General features: G+C 44.8%; 1 protein-coding gene across 2 annotated transcripts in view; it reads left to right on the forward strand.

Moving 5' to 3' along the window:
* The window catches only part of CHN2 (chimerin 2), a 235154-nt gene that overhangs the window by 135261 nt on the left and 81894 nt on the right, over positions 1–17999 (forward strand). Inside the window, exon 3 of one of the 2 annotated variants that reach the window (XM_066238511.1) lies at positions 1940–1995. The exons of the other annotated variant lie outside the window; for it this stretch is intronic. Coding sequence (XP_066094608.1) covers positions 1940–1995 — 56 coding nt within the window. The remainder of the gene's footprint in view (positions 1–1939; positions 1996–17999) is intronic. 2 annotated transcript variants of the gene reach the window in all.

Genomic DNA, 17999 nt, shown 5'->3' on the forward strand with positions numbered 1-17999 from the left:
GTTTGTTCTGTTTTGGGCCAATTCTTCCTCACGTTTCCTCTTTGACAAAAGATGTCTCTGCTGCTGTCTCCCTACTGGGTTCTTAAGTGACACAAGCATCATCATAAAGGGCAACCTAAGCTCATAAATGCGGCACATTAAGCACCTACAAGAGGGTTAGATGCGTGCTGAAGTTGGGTAGTCTACACTTAATTAGGCAAGAAAGTAACCATGCTGAGCTGAAGGCATGGGGGAACTGTAACCACAAAATAAATCCTGTCAGTTCCGTCCCTGTTTCCGCACAATCATCTGCCCTGCAATTAAATTTTCTTTTCATTTTTAGACCTAAGAATAAATATCCATGGCAATGTTATTCACAATAGACAAGATTTGAAAGCAGCCCAAGGGCCCATCAGTAGAGGAGGAGAAGATAAAAAAGCTGTGGTACAGTAGTTACACAATGGAATACTACTGGGCCGTCCAAAAAGAAGGAACTCTTACCCCTTGTGACAGCGTGGAGAGACCTGGAGAGCATTGTGCTAAGTGAAATAAGCCAGTCAGAGAAAGACAAGTACCATATGATTTCATGTATATGTGGGATCTAGTGAACAAAATAAACCACCAAACGAAGTAAAAACAGACTCACAGAGAACGGACTGACAGCTGTCAGAAGGGAGGGGTGTTGTGGGACTAGGTGGAAAAAGTAAAGGGATTAAGAAGAAAACAATTATAGACACAGACAACAGCTTGGTGACCCCCAGAGGGGAAGGAGGCGGCGGTGGGGAGAGGTAGAAGAGGATAAAGGGGAGATAAATGATCGTGGAAGGAGACCCGACTTGGGGTGGGAGACATACCATGCAATAGACAGACAATTCATTATCGAATTATATACCTGAAACCTATATAATTTTGTAAGTCAGTGTCACCCCCAATAAATTCAATAAAAAAGACTAAATCAGGAACTTTCTGCTTATGTTACTACCTTTTCTAGACTTCATGTGATCGACTTTTTAACTTTTCAAAGATTAATTCCCTCCAAAATGAACTCTTTCCTCTCCAGATTCTGCAGATAACACCAACTCTGTTTGTTTTCAAGTTCTGTTTCCATGGAAGTAGAACCCACTGGTATCTGCATCGGGCCGTTTCCCTCTAAGAGAAGGAACCAGACTAGCTGAGCAGCAGAAAATCATTTGTTAGAGTCTGGGAAAAAAAAAAAAAATCACAAAGGATAGTCTGAAAAATTGTATTTTTCTATTTAATTACCTGCTTTCCTCCGTGCCCTAGCCTGAAAGTCTGTCTTTAAAAGCAGGATATAAAAGAGTTATTATCATTTAAGATATGAAAGGGCCCAAGGAAAAAAAAAAATGACAATGGGAGGGAAATCGTCAAAGAGATGAGACTCCACGGTGGTAGGCCGGGCAGAAATGAAACTCATGAAAAAAGCAACGACTTGGAGTTCCGTTCACTCACAGAATCAGCTGGGTCTTTGTACGTAACTATAACATTTCAGAAAATGACACTCCTTTTCCTCATGCCAGTCTTTCCCTGGTTTGTCAGGAGCCATCATATTTAAATTCAGGCGTCCTATTATCTTATTACTTAGGTACTCACAAGGAGCATTGCATTTATAAAACAGTAGGAAGAATTTTAGTCGTTATCTAGTCTTCCAAGAAAGCTGTAAAATGAACAATGCCAGTAACAATTAGGAAACTAAATTGGCCTTATAAGAATAAAAAAAAAAAAAAAATCAATTTGGCCAGTGTACATTCCCAGTGACTAATTTCCATATAAATGACCTGACTTTATTCGGTCTAAAAATGTAGACTGTATCCTCTTTGTTTTGTGTTTAAAATATTTGTCATTTTTGAGATGTACTTAGGTGGAACGGTTTGAAGGTGTGGTGGTATGTGTTGCCATTTTCTGATTATAATTAACTTTTTGTTGTTGTTGTTCCTGGCAGTGTATCAGTTACAGCAAGAGGCCCCTCGTCCCAAGAGGATCATTTGTCCTGGGGAGGTCAGTACTCAGCTATTTCCAACACACCTTGTTAAAGATGATGACTTGTCAGCACGGAGTTGATATTGGAGGGCTTTCGGGTTTCCTGGGAGTTGATTTCTATTAACGTTTGTTACAGTGTCACCAAATTAAATATCTGAATCTGTATTTTGAGGACAGGTGGTACTTTAAAAATCCTAACTAACTTGGAATCGGATGCTCACATTTTTAACCATTGTAGAAGCCGACGAAACATCCTTTAGAAACCCCCCAAAACATGTATTTTGGTTGTTTTATTATTATGGGATGCTTCCAACGGAGAAACAACAGATAAGAATAAAGCTCTGGGTACTTACTCTCTAAGGCCATATTTAGCAAACCTTTATACTTTGTTATCTGGACTTGACTTTTTATTTTTTTAATTCCTACAAGAAAAGTGACTGTGTTTTCATTCTTGGTAATAAGCTGGAACAATATGGCGACTCAAAAATGCCGACCAGCCCCCCCCCCCCAACTCTCCCTAGTTCTTTTTCACTTAATCAATCTCTTATCATCTGGGATGCCAGCATGATTTGAAAGGCGAAACCCAGGCTTTATTTTCTATTTTTGTACTGACCGGTTTCCTTAACAGCCAAACTAATATCCTTCAAACAGAGGTCCATGGGTCCTTGCTTATTTTTAGATTGAATCTGGAGTAGTAGGTATCTTGAGAAGGGTCACGTCTGCCTTACGTGGGGTGGGGGAGGGGAGCTCCGATTCCCACACTCGCACAATTCATTCTTGACCATCGGAACTCTGCGGCAGACTGACCGGACCTGGTTCTGCACCTGTCTCAGACTTAGGTGCCCACGGCCAGAGCCAACTTTCACACTCGTTAATAAATGCTCCTACATAAAATTTTACTTCTGTGGTAAGGCATTAAAATTCATCAAGTAATCTGAATTTTAATGCAGAGTAAATATTCTCATGCAAGGAATATAGCTTGGGAGAAGAAAATATCTGAGCCTTCCGGACGTCTCCAGGGTGAAGTTTCATCTTTAGTTGGTAGTCTGATCGTGTCCTGTTATTAACCCTGCTGACTGTTGCCCCTTGGTTACTCAATAATATCCAAATAAGAAAAGAAGAGGAAAAATACAACAATCTTAATGAGATGCTTTAAATAGGGTATTTATTTTATGAGAACCAAGAAACACATAGTTAAAAATGCTTTCAATCCCACATTACATTTAGCATTTCTCCTGTAGAAAAAAAATATATAGCCATGTACAGGGAACGAGAAGCATTTCAATGTCTCCATGAAAAGAGTGTTCGTAAAATTAGAATAGAGCTAAGGACTCTTCCTAGGAGTATAACTAAAATGTCTCCAGGCAAGGTTGGGCACCAGAAGCCCAAGGGTACAGTAAATACCCATTTGTTCATTTATGCAACAAATATATATATGGACAGCCTGCTCTGTTCTGACTTTGATCTAGGTGCCGGGAACGCAGCAGAAAACTTGGCTGTCGGTACTCTGAGTGTCATATTAAAAGAGAACAAAGATCGTGATGTATGTAGTAAAGATGAATTTAAGAGCTTACCTCCACGTTGCACGTGAGTGTGTGTAAAAGAGAGAGATGGAGACAGGGAGGGAGAGGGGAAGAGAGGAGGAAGGAGATAAGGCACGTCAGCAGGCCTGTAAGCCAGAGGCCATGCTTGCAGCAGAAACGGGTGGATCCAGGCCGGCTTCAGAGAGGTTCTTCCCAGGCCGCCGTTGACACTTCAGACATCCGATGGGCTAAGGCTCCAGCTCATCTCTCCTTAGCGATGCTCTTGTGTTGGAAGGGGGGGCAAAGCAGAGCTGCGTGCGGCGGCCGCCGCCACCTGCTCTAACTAAAGGACATGGCGCACATGCAGCTTTGTGATTCTCTGGGCTCTCATTTAAACCAAGCCTTTCACCTTTTGACCTTCTATCAGTGTGATTTGCTAACTAGTTATGCCTGGTTGATGCTGGATTCACGGGTAGCTTGCCCCTTGGAACTCCAGATCCCATTTCGGCCATGAAACCGACCCTGACATGGATACTTATCGGCTCCATTTCTTCGCCAGGCAGCATGGGGCCCCTCCAGCCAGACGGGTGTCTGGCGACAAAGGGTCAAGTGTTCTGGAAGAACAGGCGCTGCTTAGATGAGTGCCAGCAGGAGTGGCTTCAGTTCCCTTAGTCCTGCTGCACGGCATTAACTGCAAACACTTCACGGACAGATTGCGCGGCCTCCCAGGACTTGGTCGCCCTCGCGTGAAGGCACGACCTCCGCTCGGACATCGGTGGAACCATTGATCTTGCTGCAGGTGGTGTTTGAGCGAACGTCTCTCTGCCTTGTAACACCCCTGCCTGCTCAGGGGACTTGCCTAACGAAGACAGAAAGCCTTTTGATTTTAGTGTGTGGCCAGAAAGATTGAAGCTTTATGAACGCATTTACATAAAGCCATAAAGGCTATTTCTTCTGAGCAATGAGCTAGGATTGTTCTATGTCTTTGCCACGTCACGCTTTAGCTGGCTATTAAGAGTCGATGTTTTCTTTTTATACACAGTCCTTCTCCCCCCAGCCCCTCCTTAGTGCGTGGCCACCCTCCTGTCCCTGGCGAGCCTGTCCAGCTCCTCTCTGATGGTTAATAATCTCCCAGGCTATAGGCCTCTCTTTAGTTCAAGACCCCCCACTGGATGTGATAAGCACTCACAGTAGGGCCCTAAGCGAGTCTGCAGTCACAGAGACATGGAACACGGCTGCTCCAGGGTACAGGGCGCCGGCCACCCTGACGGACATGCTTGGTGGCTGTCAGCAGCTACCGACCACCTAATGAGCTTTGCTGGGGAACTAGGTGAGTCAAGGGTACAGAACGATTTAGTAGGCAAACCCCGACGAGGTCTGCCAGCGCAGGCCGGGGGGCCGCTGCAGGGTCAGCAAGGCTTGTTCGGAATGCTGGCTGTAGCCCCTTCTCGGTCCCTGACTTAGAGCCAAGCTCCTACTGTCTCAGGGGGACTGAGGTCCATCCCGAGGGCAGACGTCCACTTTGCAGGACGCTGTACGTGGAACACCTGGGTCAAGTGCCCAGAACGAGGCCTGGTGCCCCGCAGGTCCTCCGTGTTCGTGACTTACGGCGGTTGCAGAAACCTGGGGGGGGGGGCAGGTTCTGAGACAGTCAGTCGTTCGGGACAGAGTCAGAGCAACACAGTGTTATTCTGAATGTGAGGGTAAAAAAAAAAGGCAGTGATCAAGAACAAAGCCTCAGTGATCAGGAACTGAACTGCCGGGAGGAAAGACACGGAGGATGGGAAGCAGAAGGTACGAGCAGCTGCACGAGGCTCTGTGCCAGGCCGGCCAGGTAGGGTCAGCTCCTGCAACACGGCTCGCTGCCTCCTCAAGATTCAGCGCTGTGAATTAACGCTCATTGTGCAGCCACGGCGCCTGGCGCTCGACTGGCATTTCCTGAGTGCTCCTTGCCAAGAGATTCAAAACATCTTCCGGTATGCAGAATTCTTACTTGCCCTTTCTGTCAATGATCAATCAGTCATATCATACACATTTATGTCTGGGTGGTCTGCCAAGAACTGTGCAGAATGTTGACTCTCAGATTTGTATCTCGAGCTGAGACCTCTCCCCTGGGTCTTGAGCAACTTGCTCCCTGTCTACCTGACCTCGTCATGTAGATGTCTCACAGGCCGTCGCTAGCCTAGTGTTCAAGACAGAGCAGGGCCCCATTCCATTAAATGGCTCCCAACTTCAGAAACCAGGATGCCCCCCCACCCCGCTTTTCTTTTAGCTGTCGTCAGATTTACCTCCGATAGATCCTGCATCCCCACAGCTGTCACCTGGTTCGGGTCATTATCATTCTCTCCTGGATTCTCGCAGGTCAGCAGTCTCTTGCTTTCTCTCTCTGCTCCCTCTCTTGGTACTTTCCGTGAAGCCCACATTGACACACACACACACACACACACACACACACACATACACACACATACACACACACTCCATTCACCAAACAAGAGCCCAGATCATCATTGTTAAGTATAGATCCAACAGTTTATTTTAAAAACCAGTTATCATGGCTCTTTAAATAAAAGCAGGCCTTCTTGCTAGGCCTCTGAGCCATGCTTGGCTGAGGCCTTGGTTGGTTACCACCTTTTCTACCCCATTCTTCTCAGTGTTGCTGCCATTCAGCCCTGCTACTTTCGCTCTTATTCATCAAACACACCACAGCGCCGCTACCCCAGGGCCGTGGCATTTGCTCTTGGCCTGGAATCCCAGGTGTCACGTTTTCTGCACGTCCGGGTTTCACGTCAAACTTCGCCGTAAGAACAGAAGCCCTCCCTGGATTCCATAAAAATTAGAACCTCCAGAACTCCTCTGTCATGTCGCACTGTGTATTTTGGTTATAGTACTAAACACACTCTCTCTCTCTCATGTACTTTCTTGTCTTAATTCATTGTTTATTTGTTGCTTGTACATCTTCCTTTAGGCGATGTAGGCTCTAGAGACTTCATCGGTCTTAATCACGGGCACCTCCTTCCCTAACATGGAGCTCTGGGCCAAGCAGCCGTGGGCAATCAGCGTATCTATGGTAAAATGACAGAAGAAAGGATAGGGACCGTGAACATGAGACATTTAGACTTCTCAAACCATTACTGAGAGCGTACCCCATGTGCTCGATGTTGTTATTAGGCTAGCGAATTGGAATTTGAACAGTGAAGCTTTTTTCTTGAACACAGACCAATATTTTTTTTTTTCCTGGAAAATTCTAAATTCCTGTTTGGCCTCTCAGAAAGGCCAAACGTTGAGATTGACTTGCGTGGCTAATGTCAGTCAAGAGCCACTGGCGTTCTCTAAAGGATTCACAGGAAGTAGAAATTCTTTTGTGACTGTAAATGACTTGGTATCATTTGCCTTCTTTGAAGTTGCTGGAATGAACACGGGCTTCTACAAAAGCAATTTCAAAAAAAAGAAGAAGAAAAGGAAATAAATGACCTACGATTATTTCAAATCATTCTTCATTTTATGCTGCTTCATTGCCCGCCTCCCTTGCCATGGAACAATCTACTCTTAGGGGGAAAAAAGATTTTTTTTTTTTCATGCAGAAGTGAACTGTACAACCAAGGTTTCTAGCTTTCATGAGCAGAACCAGCATTTTTCTCTTGATTGACAGAGGTTAAGCCAAGTACAGATGACAGTGGCCTCTCTTAAGTAATACGTATTTTAACTCCTAGTGACCTGTCTTCACTTTTTAAATACCACTCTAGGTCCCTTTCTTCCCTGTGCATTTTATCTAGTGTTTGGTTTTCCTAACCCGTTTCATTCTCTTTTACCTTTACTTATAAAAACTGTTTGTTTGTTTGTTTGTTCGCTTATTTAAGCCTACAAGAACATTTCATTTTATCATTATGCTTTCAAAATGTTGATGCAACCCCCTTCACAGGCTCATAGCAATGTAGCTTTGGGTATGTCTGGAAGATCTTAACAAGCTGTAGTGATTGACCGTAGCGTTCTCAATTAACTCAGGACATTATGAACTCCAGATTTAAAATAAACTCTTGAATTAGGGTGGTGAACACACAATATGATATACAGACGGTGTGTTATAGGACTGAAACCTATATAATTTTATTAACCAGTGTCACCCCGATAAATTCAATAAAAACTGAAAGATCTGTGATTCCTTGGCCAGGGCAGCCCCTCAGGAGCTCCTTAGCAAAGGACTTATTGACTCGTTGCGAAGCACAGAGCACAAGTAATTTACACCAAAAACACCAAAGGTGCGGGTGCCCCCCACTGATGGCGAAGATGCATGACCCCCAGGTGCCGCCATCTGTACCTTTTGAAAAATAAAACGTTATTAAATCAAAATAAAATAAAGTCAACTCAGAGGGGATTTCCACTATTCTGCCATTCTCTTCTTTTTCTTCTTTTAGTCATTGAAAATAAATTCTTCTAAACAAATGTGCATTTGGGGGAACACAAACATTCTACCGATTCTAGATATCGAGACCCCATGTCTCTGAAGTAATGAGATTGACTCTACGAGCCACAAACGAAAATCAATCCCATTACCTTTTAATTGGCTTCCATGTGCAGTAATCAGAAGGCTATTTCTTCCCTCGTAAGAAATATTTCTCTTCATCGTAGACTTTCTCCGCTGGTCTATTTCACCCCACCCCCCAATATTGACAACCTAGAAAAAAAGGCTTTCCCGTCATTATTTCTCCCAGGCTTTCGTCTCACTGCCTCATGCAATCAAGCTTTCTGCTCTGTCCTGAGCAAGACTTGCTTTGGGTGTAGACCTACTGTACTAAAGGGGGAAACCTAGTACAACCAATGTGAGAGAAAAGAAAGTTTGGACATAGGACTTTTTCTTCCTCTAAAAAACAGATTTGGCCCTGGCCGGTTGGCTCAGCGGTAGAGCGTCGGCCTAGCATGCGGAGGACCCGGGTTCGATTCCCGGCCAGGGCACACAGGAGAAGCGCCCATTTGCTTCTCCACCCCTCCGCCGCGCCTTCCTCTCTGTCTCTCTCTTCCCCTCCCGCAGCCAAGGCTCCATTGGAGCAAAGATGGCCCGGGCGCTGGGGATGGCTCTGTGGCCTCTGCCTCAGGCGCTAGAGTGGCTCTGGTCGCAACATGGCGACGCCCAGGATGGGCAGAGCATCGCCCCCTGGTGGGAAGAGCATCGCCCCATGGTGGGCGTGCCAGGTGGATCCCGGTCGGGCGCATGCGGGAGTCTGTCTGACTGTCTCTCCCTGTTTCCAGCTTCAGAAAAATGCAAACAAACAAACAAACAAAAAACAGATTTGTGTTTGTATTGACTTTCTTGTTGACAAGTGCTGTGACCTATCAAAATACTTAACCTTCCAAAAAAGAATTCACTCTTTTTGGAATACTCTGAACAACTTCTGATGTAGTATACAGACTTTGCATATTTGCACCCAGAAAGTGTTGAGTCATTTCCAAGGCGATATTGTGAGCAGTGGATTAGCGCTCTTGAGGACAAGCTGCTTTCTGATTCGAAGGCTGAGAGGCTTTAAATCAAGGTACAGATAGCCTGAACAGGGAAGGCCACCAAGGAACAGTGTGTGTGCTGAAGGAGAAGTTGAAGCAGAAGTGGGAGGTTTCTTCTTAAAACAGAATAAGATAAATGAAGGGGGGATTCAACAGTGATAGATAATAAATAAAATTTCTTGAGACTCTTCTTTAATCTCTCTAGGTGATTTTTATTTCTTAAAATCTAACTTGAAAACATGTGTGTGTATGTATGTATATATATATACATATATAATTACATATATATATAATATACATTATATATATATATAATTGCTAGCAATGAACTACTGCATTGTATTGTTAGTTGTTTTAGAGTTAAAATAAATAACCGAATAGCATCACGGACTACAAAACATGCTCTGTTATCCTTATCTGGCCTCTGACAAGCATCACTCAAGATACCATCACTCACTGACGGGGGTGGGAGCTGGGAGTGGTCCAAACTGTAGGCACAACGGTTATGAGGAGGTGCTGGCTTTTGATGGGCCAACCTTGCACATCCAAACAGGAAGCAAATATCACACTCCCACAGTGACTGCTATTTGAGCTATCTAGAGTATGCGTGCTCTGTGACTCAGAGGTCAGGTTCAATAAAATTTCAGGTGTGGCCAGTACCATCCGGGAAAAGAAACAGGTGCATAGCGTGGGGAGCACTAGTGAGGTATTAAAGACGCGCTTCACATTTTACTCACCATATTAAACATTAACTGAGAAATAATGCCTATAAAAGCAGGTTATACTTCACCCCAGGCAAGCTATGTCTCCTAAGGGAATGTGGCCAGGCTGACCAAGCAGTGAGACATTTGAAAGCAGAGTTGTAACCCTTGACTTCACTTTCTGTCAGAAAAATGTGAGTGGTGCAATCTCAGACCAACCCAGTTTTTCTATGACTACTCTCAGTGATCTTGCCTAATTGTCTATTTGTCATCAGCCTATTAATGAGACCTAATACCTAGGGAGAATTTACTATGCCCCGAGCGCTGGGTTGAGGTTTGCCTCTGTTATTCTTCACAACAGTCCCATGGGGATTGTCACCCCTCTCGCTTTACAAGGGAAAATGAGACAAGCAGCAGAGGATGGGTAGAGCAGGAGTTGAACCCAGAGCAAATCCAAGACTGGGCTTCTTACCCGGTGAGTCTCAAAGAGTGCTTCCAGGGCCAGCAGCTACGACATCGCCCGGGAACTCGTCAGAAATGCAGATTCTCTGCTCCCCCTCTGACTTGCTGAATCACCAGCTTAGAGCTGGGGCCCGGCAGCCTGGGTGTTACGAAGCCCTGTGGGTGATCCTGATGCTTGCCCACGTGTGAGGACCACTGTCGTGACAACTGTTCTCACTCCTGCTTTGTCCCACACTCCTTTCCCTGTGTCCTAGGATAGAAGAACCCAGACGCTTTGTCTCCTGATGATACATACTGTTCGCCCAGTGCTGTGCTAGACTTGTCCTGGACTTCACAGCAAATGCCGAGTCACGCCATCGCCTCATAGTGCTTTTCTCTAGATGTGCTTTTCCCTAGATGTTATTTTCTACCCTTTACAAATATTTGGCCTTTGCTTTCCTTCCCTGCTATGCCTAGCTTTCCCACACCCTCGTGTGCTGCAGAGGCCAGCTATGAATTCTTGTACAAGTATGGTCAGTGCTTAATTTACCTCAGTTTCCTACACCCACCTTCTGGTTTGTTATATATGTGTTAGTGTTGTGTTTGCATTACTAATTAATAACAAAAATGTTCAGGTTCAGTTCTAGGATGATTCATACTCGTGTTTGTTCATATTCTGTATATACTATAATGAACTCTGGCTTTTTAAAGATGTTCTCCTTAGCTCCTGATTCTTCACAAATGCTTGCTAGGTTTACTTTCGCTTCTAAGGGACCTTTGCATTAATAAAAATGCCAAATCCGTTGCCATGATGTCAGAAATAATTTAAATTATATTTCTGTTTTTCAATGCCGGTCTTTTCATTCAGTGGGTCATCTGTGTGCTTAATGAGCATTTCTTAGTTCGGGATTGTAAGGGAGCAATTTGCTAAGAAAAGCCAGGCCAGCCCAGGTCCTGCCTCCTTGCCTCAGTCTACCACTCCCCTCACTGTGTCCAGGCTGACATTGACTGAACCACTGGTAATTAATCACCTTTGGCCGTATCCTTTCACAGATCCTAGTCTCTCTTGACATTAGCTCCAATATACCGTATCTCCCTGTCTTGTTGGACAAAATAGCAAGCCCTGCTTTAGCGATGGTATCTCTTTCTTCCTTCTTATTTACATGGCCAGTGTCATCTCCCCATATATTGTGGAAGGAAATTAAATAGCCTTGGCACAGCCCAACAAAAGCATATTGGTTGCCATCCAGCATCTTGTGTCCTTCTAGGTAATTACACATCGATTATTTGATGAACCCTTCTTGTATCTCCCTGGTAAATCTACCAAGTCCGTAATTACACTTTTCTGGTTGTCCCTACGCTTTGTTGTGGTCCTCAGGGTTCCATGACATCAAAGACAATGCTTAATGATGCTTTAGCAACATCATTCGATTCAAGGATGCAAGTCAGATCCCTTAGTGTTTCAGTATTCTCACTGTGTAACAATATAACTCAACCACTTTCCGCCTTAGTTCATTTTGATTTTTTTAAGTTGGCATCGGTATGCCATAGATTAAAAATTAATGGTTCGCTCCTCCCGGTGCAGTCAGAGACGGAAGGGCATGAACACAAAGCGGTGATTTGACCCACCATTAAATGAAAAGCCGTTTGAGGCGTTGGCGAGCTCTCAGTTCTGAGCTAACTGTAAGACATCCTGAAACCAATTTTTAAGAATGGACTCTAATGTGTGTTAGTCTAGCACAGGCATTGGCAAACCATAGCCTGCTGACTATTTTTGTGAATAAATTTTTTTTTTTTTTCATTTTTCTGAAGCTGGAAACGGGGAGAGACAGTCAGACAGACTCCCGCATGCGCCCGACCGGGATCCACCCAGCACACCCACCAGGGATGACGCTCTGCCCACCAGGGGGCGATGCTCTGCCCATCCTGGGTGTCGCCATGTTGCAACCAGAGCCACTCTAGCGCCTGAGGTAGAGGCCACAGAGCCATCCCCAGCGCCCGGGCCATCTTTGCTCCAATGGAGCCTTGGCTGCAGGAGGGGAAGAGAGAGACAGAGAGGAAAGCGCGGCGGAGGGGTGGAGAAGCAAATGGGCGCTTCTCCTGTGTGCCCTGGCTGGGAATCGAACCCGGGTCCTCCGCATGCTAGGCCGACGCTCTACCGCTGAGCCAACCGGCCAGGGCGTGAATAAAGTTTTATTAGAACGCAACAATGCTTATTCCCTTATATTTTGTCAGTGATTGCTGTCATGCTCTTACAACAACTTGAGTACTTGAGACCAGCCCTCAAAGTCTATACAGTACAGGGTGGGGCAAAGTAGGTTTACACAAAACATAGAACCTTATCCTAAATTATTTTTTATTATTGCATAATTCTCCATACGAACAACTGTAAACTTACTCTTGCTCCACCCTGAATTGATTATCTAGCTCTTGCCAGAAAATGTTTGCTGACCGCCAGCCTTGCACTAGAAATCACTTTAAAGAGTGAGTTACTTCATGTAAAGCTCTCAGAATAGTGCCTGGCATTTATACATATATTGGAAGTATTGGTCTTCAATTTTTACCTTTTCCAAAGCACTATATAAAAAATAGTTAGGGGGAAAAGGGAATTTTAATCTTTTCATTTAGGATGAATTTGATCCCTAGCCATTTTAAGAAATGTTTTGGCCCTTATATTTAACACATGTAAATTGATGAGAGAGGCCATGGCAGGTACAATGAACAGGTGTTCTTTCAGGCGCTTTGTCATGGTCAGTTTCCCTCTGTCAAGTAACGGTGGCCTGTTAGAAAAAGGGGGCATAGCACCCCATAAACAGGAAATTAAAGAGTTGGGTGGAATCTCTTTATTTGAGAATACCATCTAAACATGTAAACTAAAGTCACTTTCTTTCATTTCCAAAACAAAGCTGGTTGTTGCTCTCCTAGTAAAAGTCTATATGCTGCTGAATTCAAATGAATGATTTGCATGCTGAAGCATTTGGGGGGAAAGTCGTTATGTCTGAAAAAAAAAGTTGGATTAATGAGTGGCTAGAGGGATGAATAAATCGATATTCCATAAAGCAAGTATAGTAAATGTTACAGAATCTAGCAGGTGTAGATATGGGTGTTCACTGTAAATGTTTCATTCTTTCTGCGGTATAAAAATTTTCATAACAAAATGTCAAGAAGCAAAAGCAAAGATGATACAAGAAGAGCAATGGCAGGATATGCTCTGGTCCAGGGAACAAACATCATCCCTTGGGTGCACAGCCCCGAACGGCCAGAGGGTGTCTCAGTATCCCTGCGGCTGGAAGCACCTTCAGGCTAGCTCAAGAATTTTTAGCAAGGACTACAATAATTTTTCAGGAAAAGAATTTGAGCTCAAAGACAAACATTAATAAGATTCTTTCGCTCTTGTTTATTACACCATGTGGGGAATTGCTTTGGGGGAAGTGTCTGTTACAGAATTGCTAGATCAGGTCACGCTTCTAAAGAACAGAGAACAGGATTCTGGATCTTATGGCATCAGAAACGGGGCTTCAACCCTAAGTCTGCGGCTAGCCCCGCGTAGGGCTGTGAGCGAGTGAACTTACTACTCTGAATTGCAGCCTTCTCATCGGTAAGAAGGAAGCAAAGATATATAGTCCATCTTCCTGGTGGAAGAATAAATGTAAAGCATTCTGAAAGCCATGAAGATCTCTCCAGACATTGAAGTCTCACTGGGAACGGAATCTCTCTCTCTCTCTCTCTCTCTCTCTCTCTCACACACACACACACACACACACCCAGACACGGGAATTGCTTCTTGAAGGACAGGCAAAAAAAAAACTGTATTCGTTTAATGTATAAAGCACAGATATGCATATATAACAGACATATAGTCTATAGTATTGGAGAGAGATGGTTAGGGGGAAAAACTACTTAAAAAAAGGTCTGTAGGAGACTACAGTGCAAAAACGGCTGAGACCATTTCTCTAGGGCTAGGCAATCTTTCATTATTTCTCTAGGGCTAGGCAATCTTTCACTTCTACCATCCTCCCAGTTCTGTTTTCCTTTATTTGTCTTTAGGTGGGTGTACTTTTATACATCAGTTTGAACACAGACATTTGAGTGCTGACATCGAACACTTACATTTGAATACTCTTACTTACCTAGAAAGAGGAAGGAAAAAAACTGGGGAGAAGAATGAGACTGATAGACGCTGTTTACCTTTTCGGCAGCGTCGAGTATCACTTAACCCAAATACCATTAAGCTTTAAAGGAAGGAATGCACTAGCAAGAGTGAGGAATTAAATGAGTGTCCTCATCCAATCTTTTTTTTTCCCCTGGAAACTTAACAGCAGCATTAGTTTTCCCTTGATTTGATTCGATTCTATTGGGTACTTCAGGCTCTTTGAGCCTGAGAGGTATGTGAAGAATTTAAAGAGAGTTCCAAGGAGAATGAGGAAGATGAATTAAGGATGGGAATGCGGGCTCTATTAGAAAAGGCAAGAAGAACAAGGATTATATAATGTGAGGAACCAGGTGCCTCAGAGATGGCTTTTAATAGTGGAAACCTTATTCTACAGAGAATCTTCGCAGGTTCTCATGTGCACTGAAGACCCAAGGAAAAGCCAAAGTGTATTTTGAACAAGAAGAATCTAAGTTAGACGTTAAGATACAATTTCTCGGCCCTGGCCGGTTGGCTCAGCGGTAGAGCGTCGGCCTAGCGTGCGGAGGACCCGGGTTCGATTCCCGGCCAGGGCACATAGGAGAAGCGCCCATTTGCTTCTCCACCCCTCCGCCGCGCCTTCCTCTCTGTCTCTCTCTTCCCCTCCCGCAGCCAAGGCTCCATTGGAGCAAAAGATGGCCCGGGCGCTGGGGATGGCTCTGTGGCCTCTGCCCCAGGCGCTAGAGTGGCTCTGGTTGCAACATGGCGACGCCCAGGATGGGCAGAGCATCGCCCCCTGGTGGGCAGAGCGTCGCCCCCTGGTGGGCGTGCCGGGTGGATCCCGGTCGGGCGCATGCGGGAGTCTGTCTGACTGTCTCTCCCTGTTTCCAGCTTCAGAAAAATGAAAAAAAAAAACAAAAACAAAAAAACAAAAAAAAACAAAACAAACAAAAAAAAAGATACAATTTCTCTCTGTAATTAAATTCTGGGTTTTGATTCTGTTCTATGATTTCTTTTTAAATAAGGTGCTTGTCTGTAGAAGGTAGCAAGAGGATGGACAGGTAGACTGACCCCATTTGATTCTCCTTTCTTGGTGGGAAGCCAGCCAGACACCCTGGCCAATAATGGCCCCCGTGGGATTTGGCTTGATGAGAGGAAAGAGCCATTGCACCAGGAGCTATGGCTTCAGGCTGCCAGAGGATGATTACAGAATGCTAGGCAACGAAGTGTCAGGGCAGAGCCAGATAGTACACATAATTGTGTTATCCAAACAAGGAGGGCCTGAGGTGGATGCTGGGAGCCAGCACATGGAGCCAAGGAATCAGGGCCAGGGAAGATGTGGCGATGAAACCCGGGTCCCCGTGATCTGGGCCAGCAGGAGAGGAGAGTGCTGCCTATGGCTAGGCTTTTGGGTGTTTCTAGAAGTCTACTGTGAGAGCGAATCAGAAGCCATGCACAGACCCCAGGAAGGTGTCCCACACTCCTAGGAATGTGTTCATTCGCTCCGTGTTCTGGAACTACTGCCCGAAGTCATGGTTCCCAGTCTTAGGTGTATGGCAGAGTCCTCTATGGAGCATGCTAACCCTTAGAGCCACCCTGGCTGCAGCCCTGGAGAGTGGGGCGTAATGGCAGTATCCCTTAGGGTTCTGTTGTGAACAACATAAACCATATCTGGCTAATTTAGAAGAGAGAAAAAAAGACAGCAGTTGGTTGGAAGGCTATGAAGAAATTTCCTGGGTGGAAAGAAAAGCTGAGAAATCAGGGGCTTTGGGAAGGGTACGTGAGCCATCTCTGGGGACCCGGGAGGTGGGATGGACGCGCCTCTGAGCAGTAGAGTGTGATGGTTAGGGGCCCGAGCTTTAAGATTATAGAGCCTGCTTGTATGCTCTGCTGCTCTATACCTCGTTGATCCTTTGGAAACTGGTACAATCGATCGTACTTATTGGGTAGTCACAAGGATTGATTGGGTTAATATATGTAAAGGAAGTGCTTAGAACAATGTGTGGCCCATACTAAGTTTTTAATAACGATTGGCGATTGTTACTGTTGTCGCTGTTAGGCTCCGCCACGCATGTGGGTCAACTCTAAGTTTCTCTTAATAGCGTCTCCTGCAAATTCAAGGGCTAGAGCATCCCAGTGGCTTCTGTTAATTCACATGTTCACACGTTCACACCTTGTTAGAGGATGTGTGGGACCCTGATTAGCCGAGACACTGACTATAAGCCAAACTCTTCCACTCCTCCTCCCTGTGGATGGTGCCACCGAAGGCATCCTCCACCCAGAGCTCCAGCGACAAACTGTCACTCCAGGTTCCTCCCTCTCACCCAGCCCCACCTGCAACCTGCCACTCTTTTCCACTTTATGTATATAATTTCTTAACTGCTCCCGCATCTTTCCATATTCACTGGCTATCAATTCACCTGGACCATTGAAATCGTTTATTCCTAGGTCTCCCTATTGGTATTTTTATCACCCTCCAATGTATCTTTCACCCTGAGGTCAGAAAATGCAAATCTTATGTTACTCCCTGCTCAGAATTGTTCACTGGCTCCCCATTGCCATGTGGTCAAGCCTACACCAGTGGTCCCCAGCCCCTGGGCCGCAGACCGGTACCGGTCTATGGGCCATTTGGCACCGGTCCGCAGAGAAACAATAAATAACTTAACGTTATTTCCATTTTATTTATATAAATATTTAAGTCTGAACGATGTTTTATTTTTTAAAAATGACCAGATTCCCTCTGTTACATCCGTCTAAGACTTACTCTTGATGCTTGTCTCGGTCACGTGATACATTTATCCGTCCCACCCTAAAGGCCAGTCCGTGAAAATATTTTCTGACATTAAACCAGTCCGTGGCCCAAAAAAGGTTGGAGACCACTGGCCTACACCATTTAGTGGAACCTTCCCAGACCACCCAATCTAAAAGTGGTATTTCCTCACCTGGCAATAACGTAACTGTTTTCCTTTAGTGTTGGTTTTTTTTATAATTTAGATTAAACATAGTAAAACTGTGAGTCTGTTCAGTTTTATATTTAACTAAGTAGTTGGAGGTATTTCTGTCTTTTCTTAAAAGCTACTGTTATACATTATTGGGATTACCAAAAATATTTTCTCTTACCTTCCTTTTACTCCATTTTACATAATGTATTTTAAATATTCGTTGCTTGTTGCATTTTGGTCTAAAAAAAAAATTTTTTTTAACAGTCTTCCTTGGGAATACTCAGGACTCCAAAGTTCTTTTAGTCTAGAGCAGGGATCTCAAACTCAACTCAGCATGTGGGCCGCAGAGTAAGATCACAGCCGTTCGGCAAATACAAGTAGGCCCCTAGGCTTACTTAATTTTATCCAAAATATTTTGAACTTCGTGGATTAGTCTGCGGGCCGCGAGTTTGAGACCCCTGGTCTAGAGCAAGGTTTCTCAACTTCAGCACTGTAGACATCTTGGGTGGTATAATTTCTTGGGTTTTGGGGGGGAAGGAAGGGATGAGCTGTCCTGTGCACTGTAGGATGTTTACCCACCGACACTCCTGAACTCTACCCACTACACGCCAGGAGCACCCTCCCTGGTCCTGACAGTCTAGGCATCGCCTAATGTCCCCTGGGGGGCAAAACCCCTCCCCTCCCAGCTGAGAACCATGGGGCTAAGAAAAGTCTTATTTTATTTGTCCTAATAAATCATCACTGACTTTAAAAATTCTGTTTCCTGGGGAAAATCTGGGAAGGCGCAGGG

This window comes from Saccopteryx bilineata, chromosome 7, assembly GCF_036850765.1.
Source record: "Saccopteryx bilineata isolate mSacBil1 chromosome 7, mSacBil1_pri_phased_curated, whole genome shotgun sequence".
Lineage (NCBI taxonomy): Eukaryota > Metazoa > Chordata > Mammalia > Chiroptera > Emballonuridae > Saccopteryx > Saccopteryx bilineata.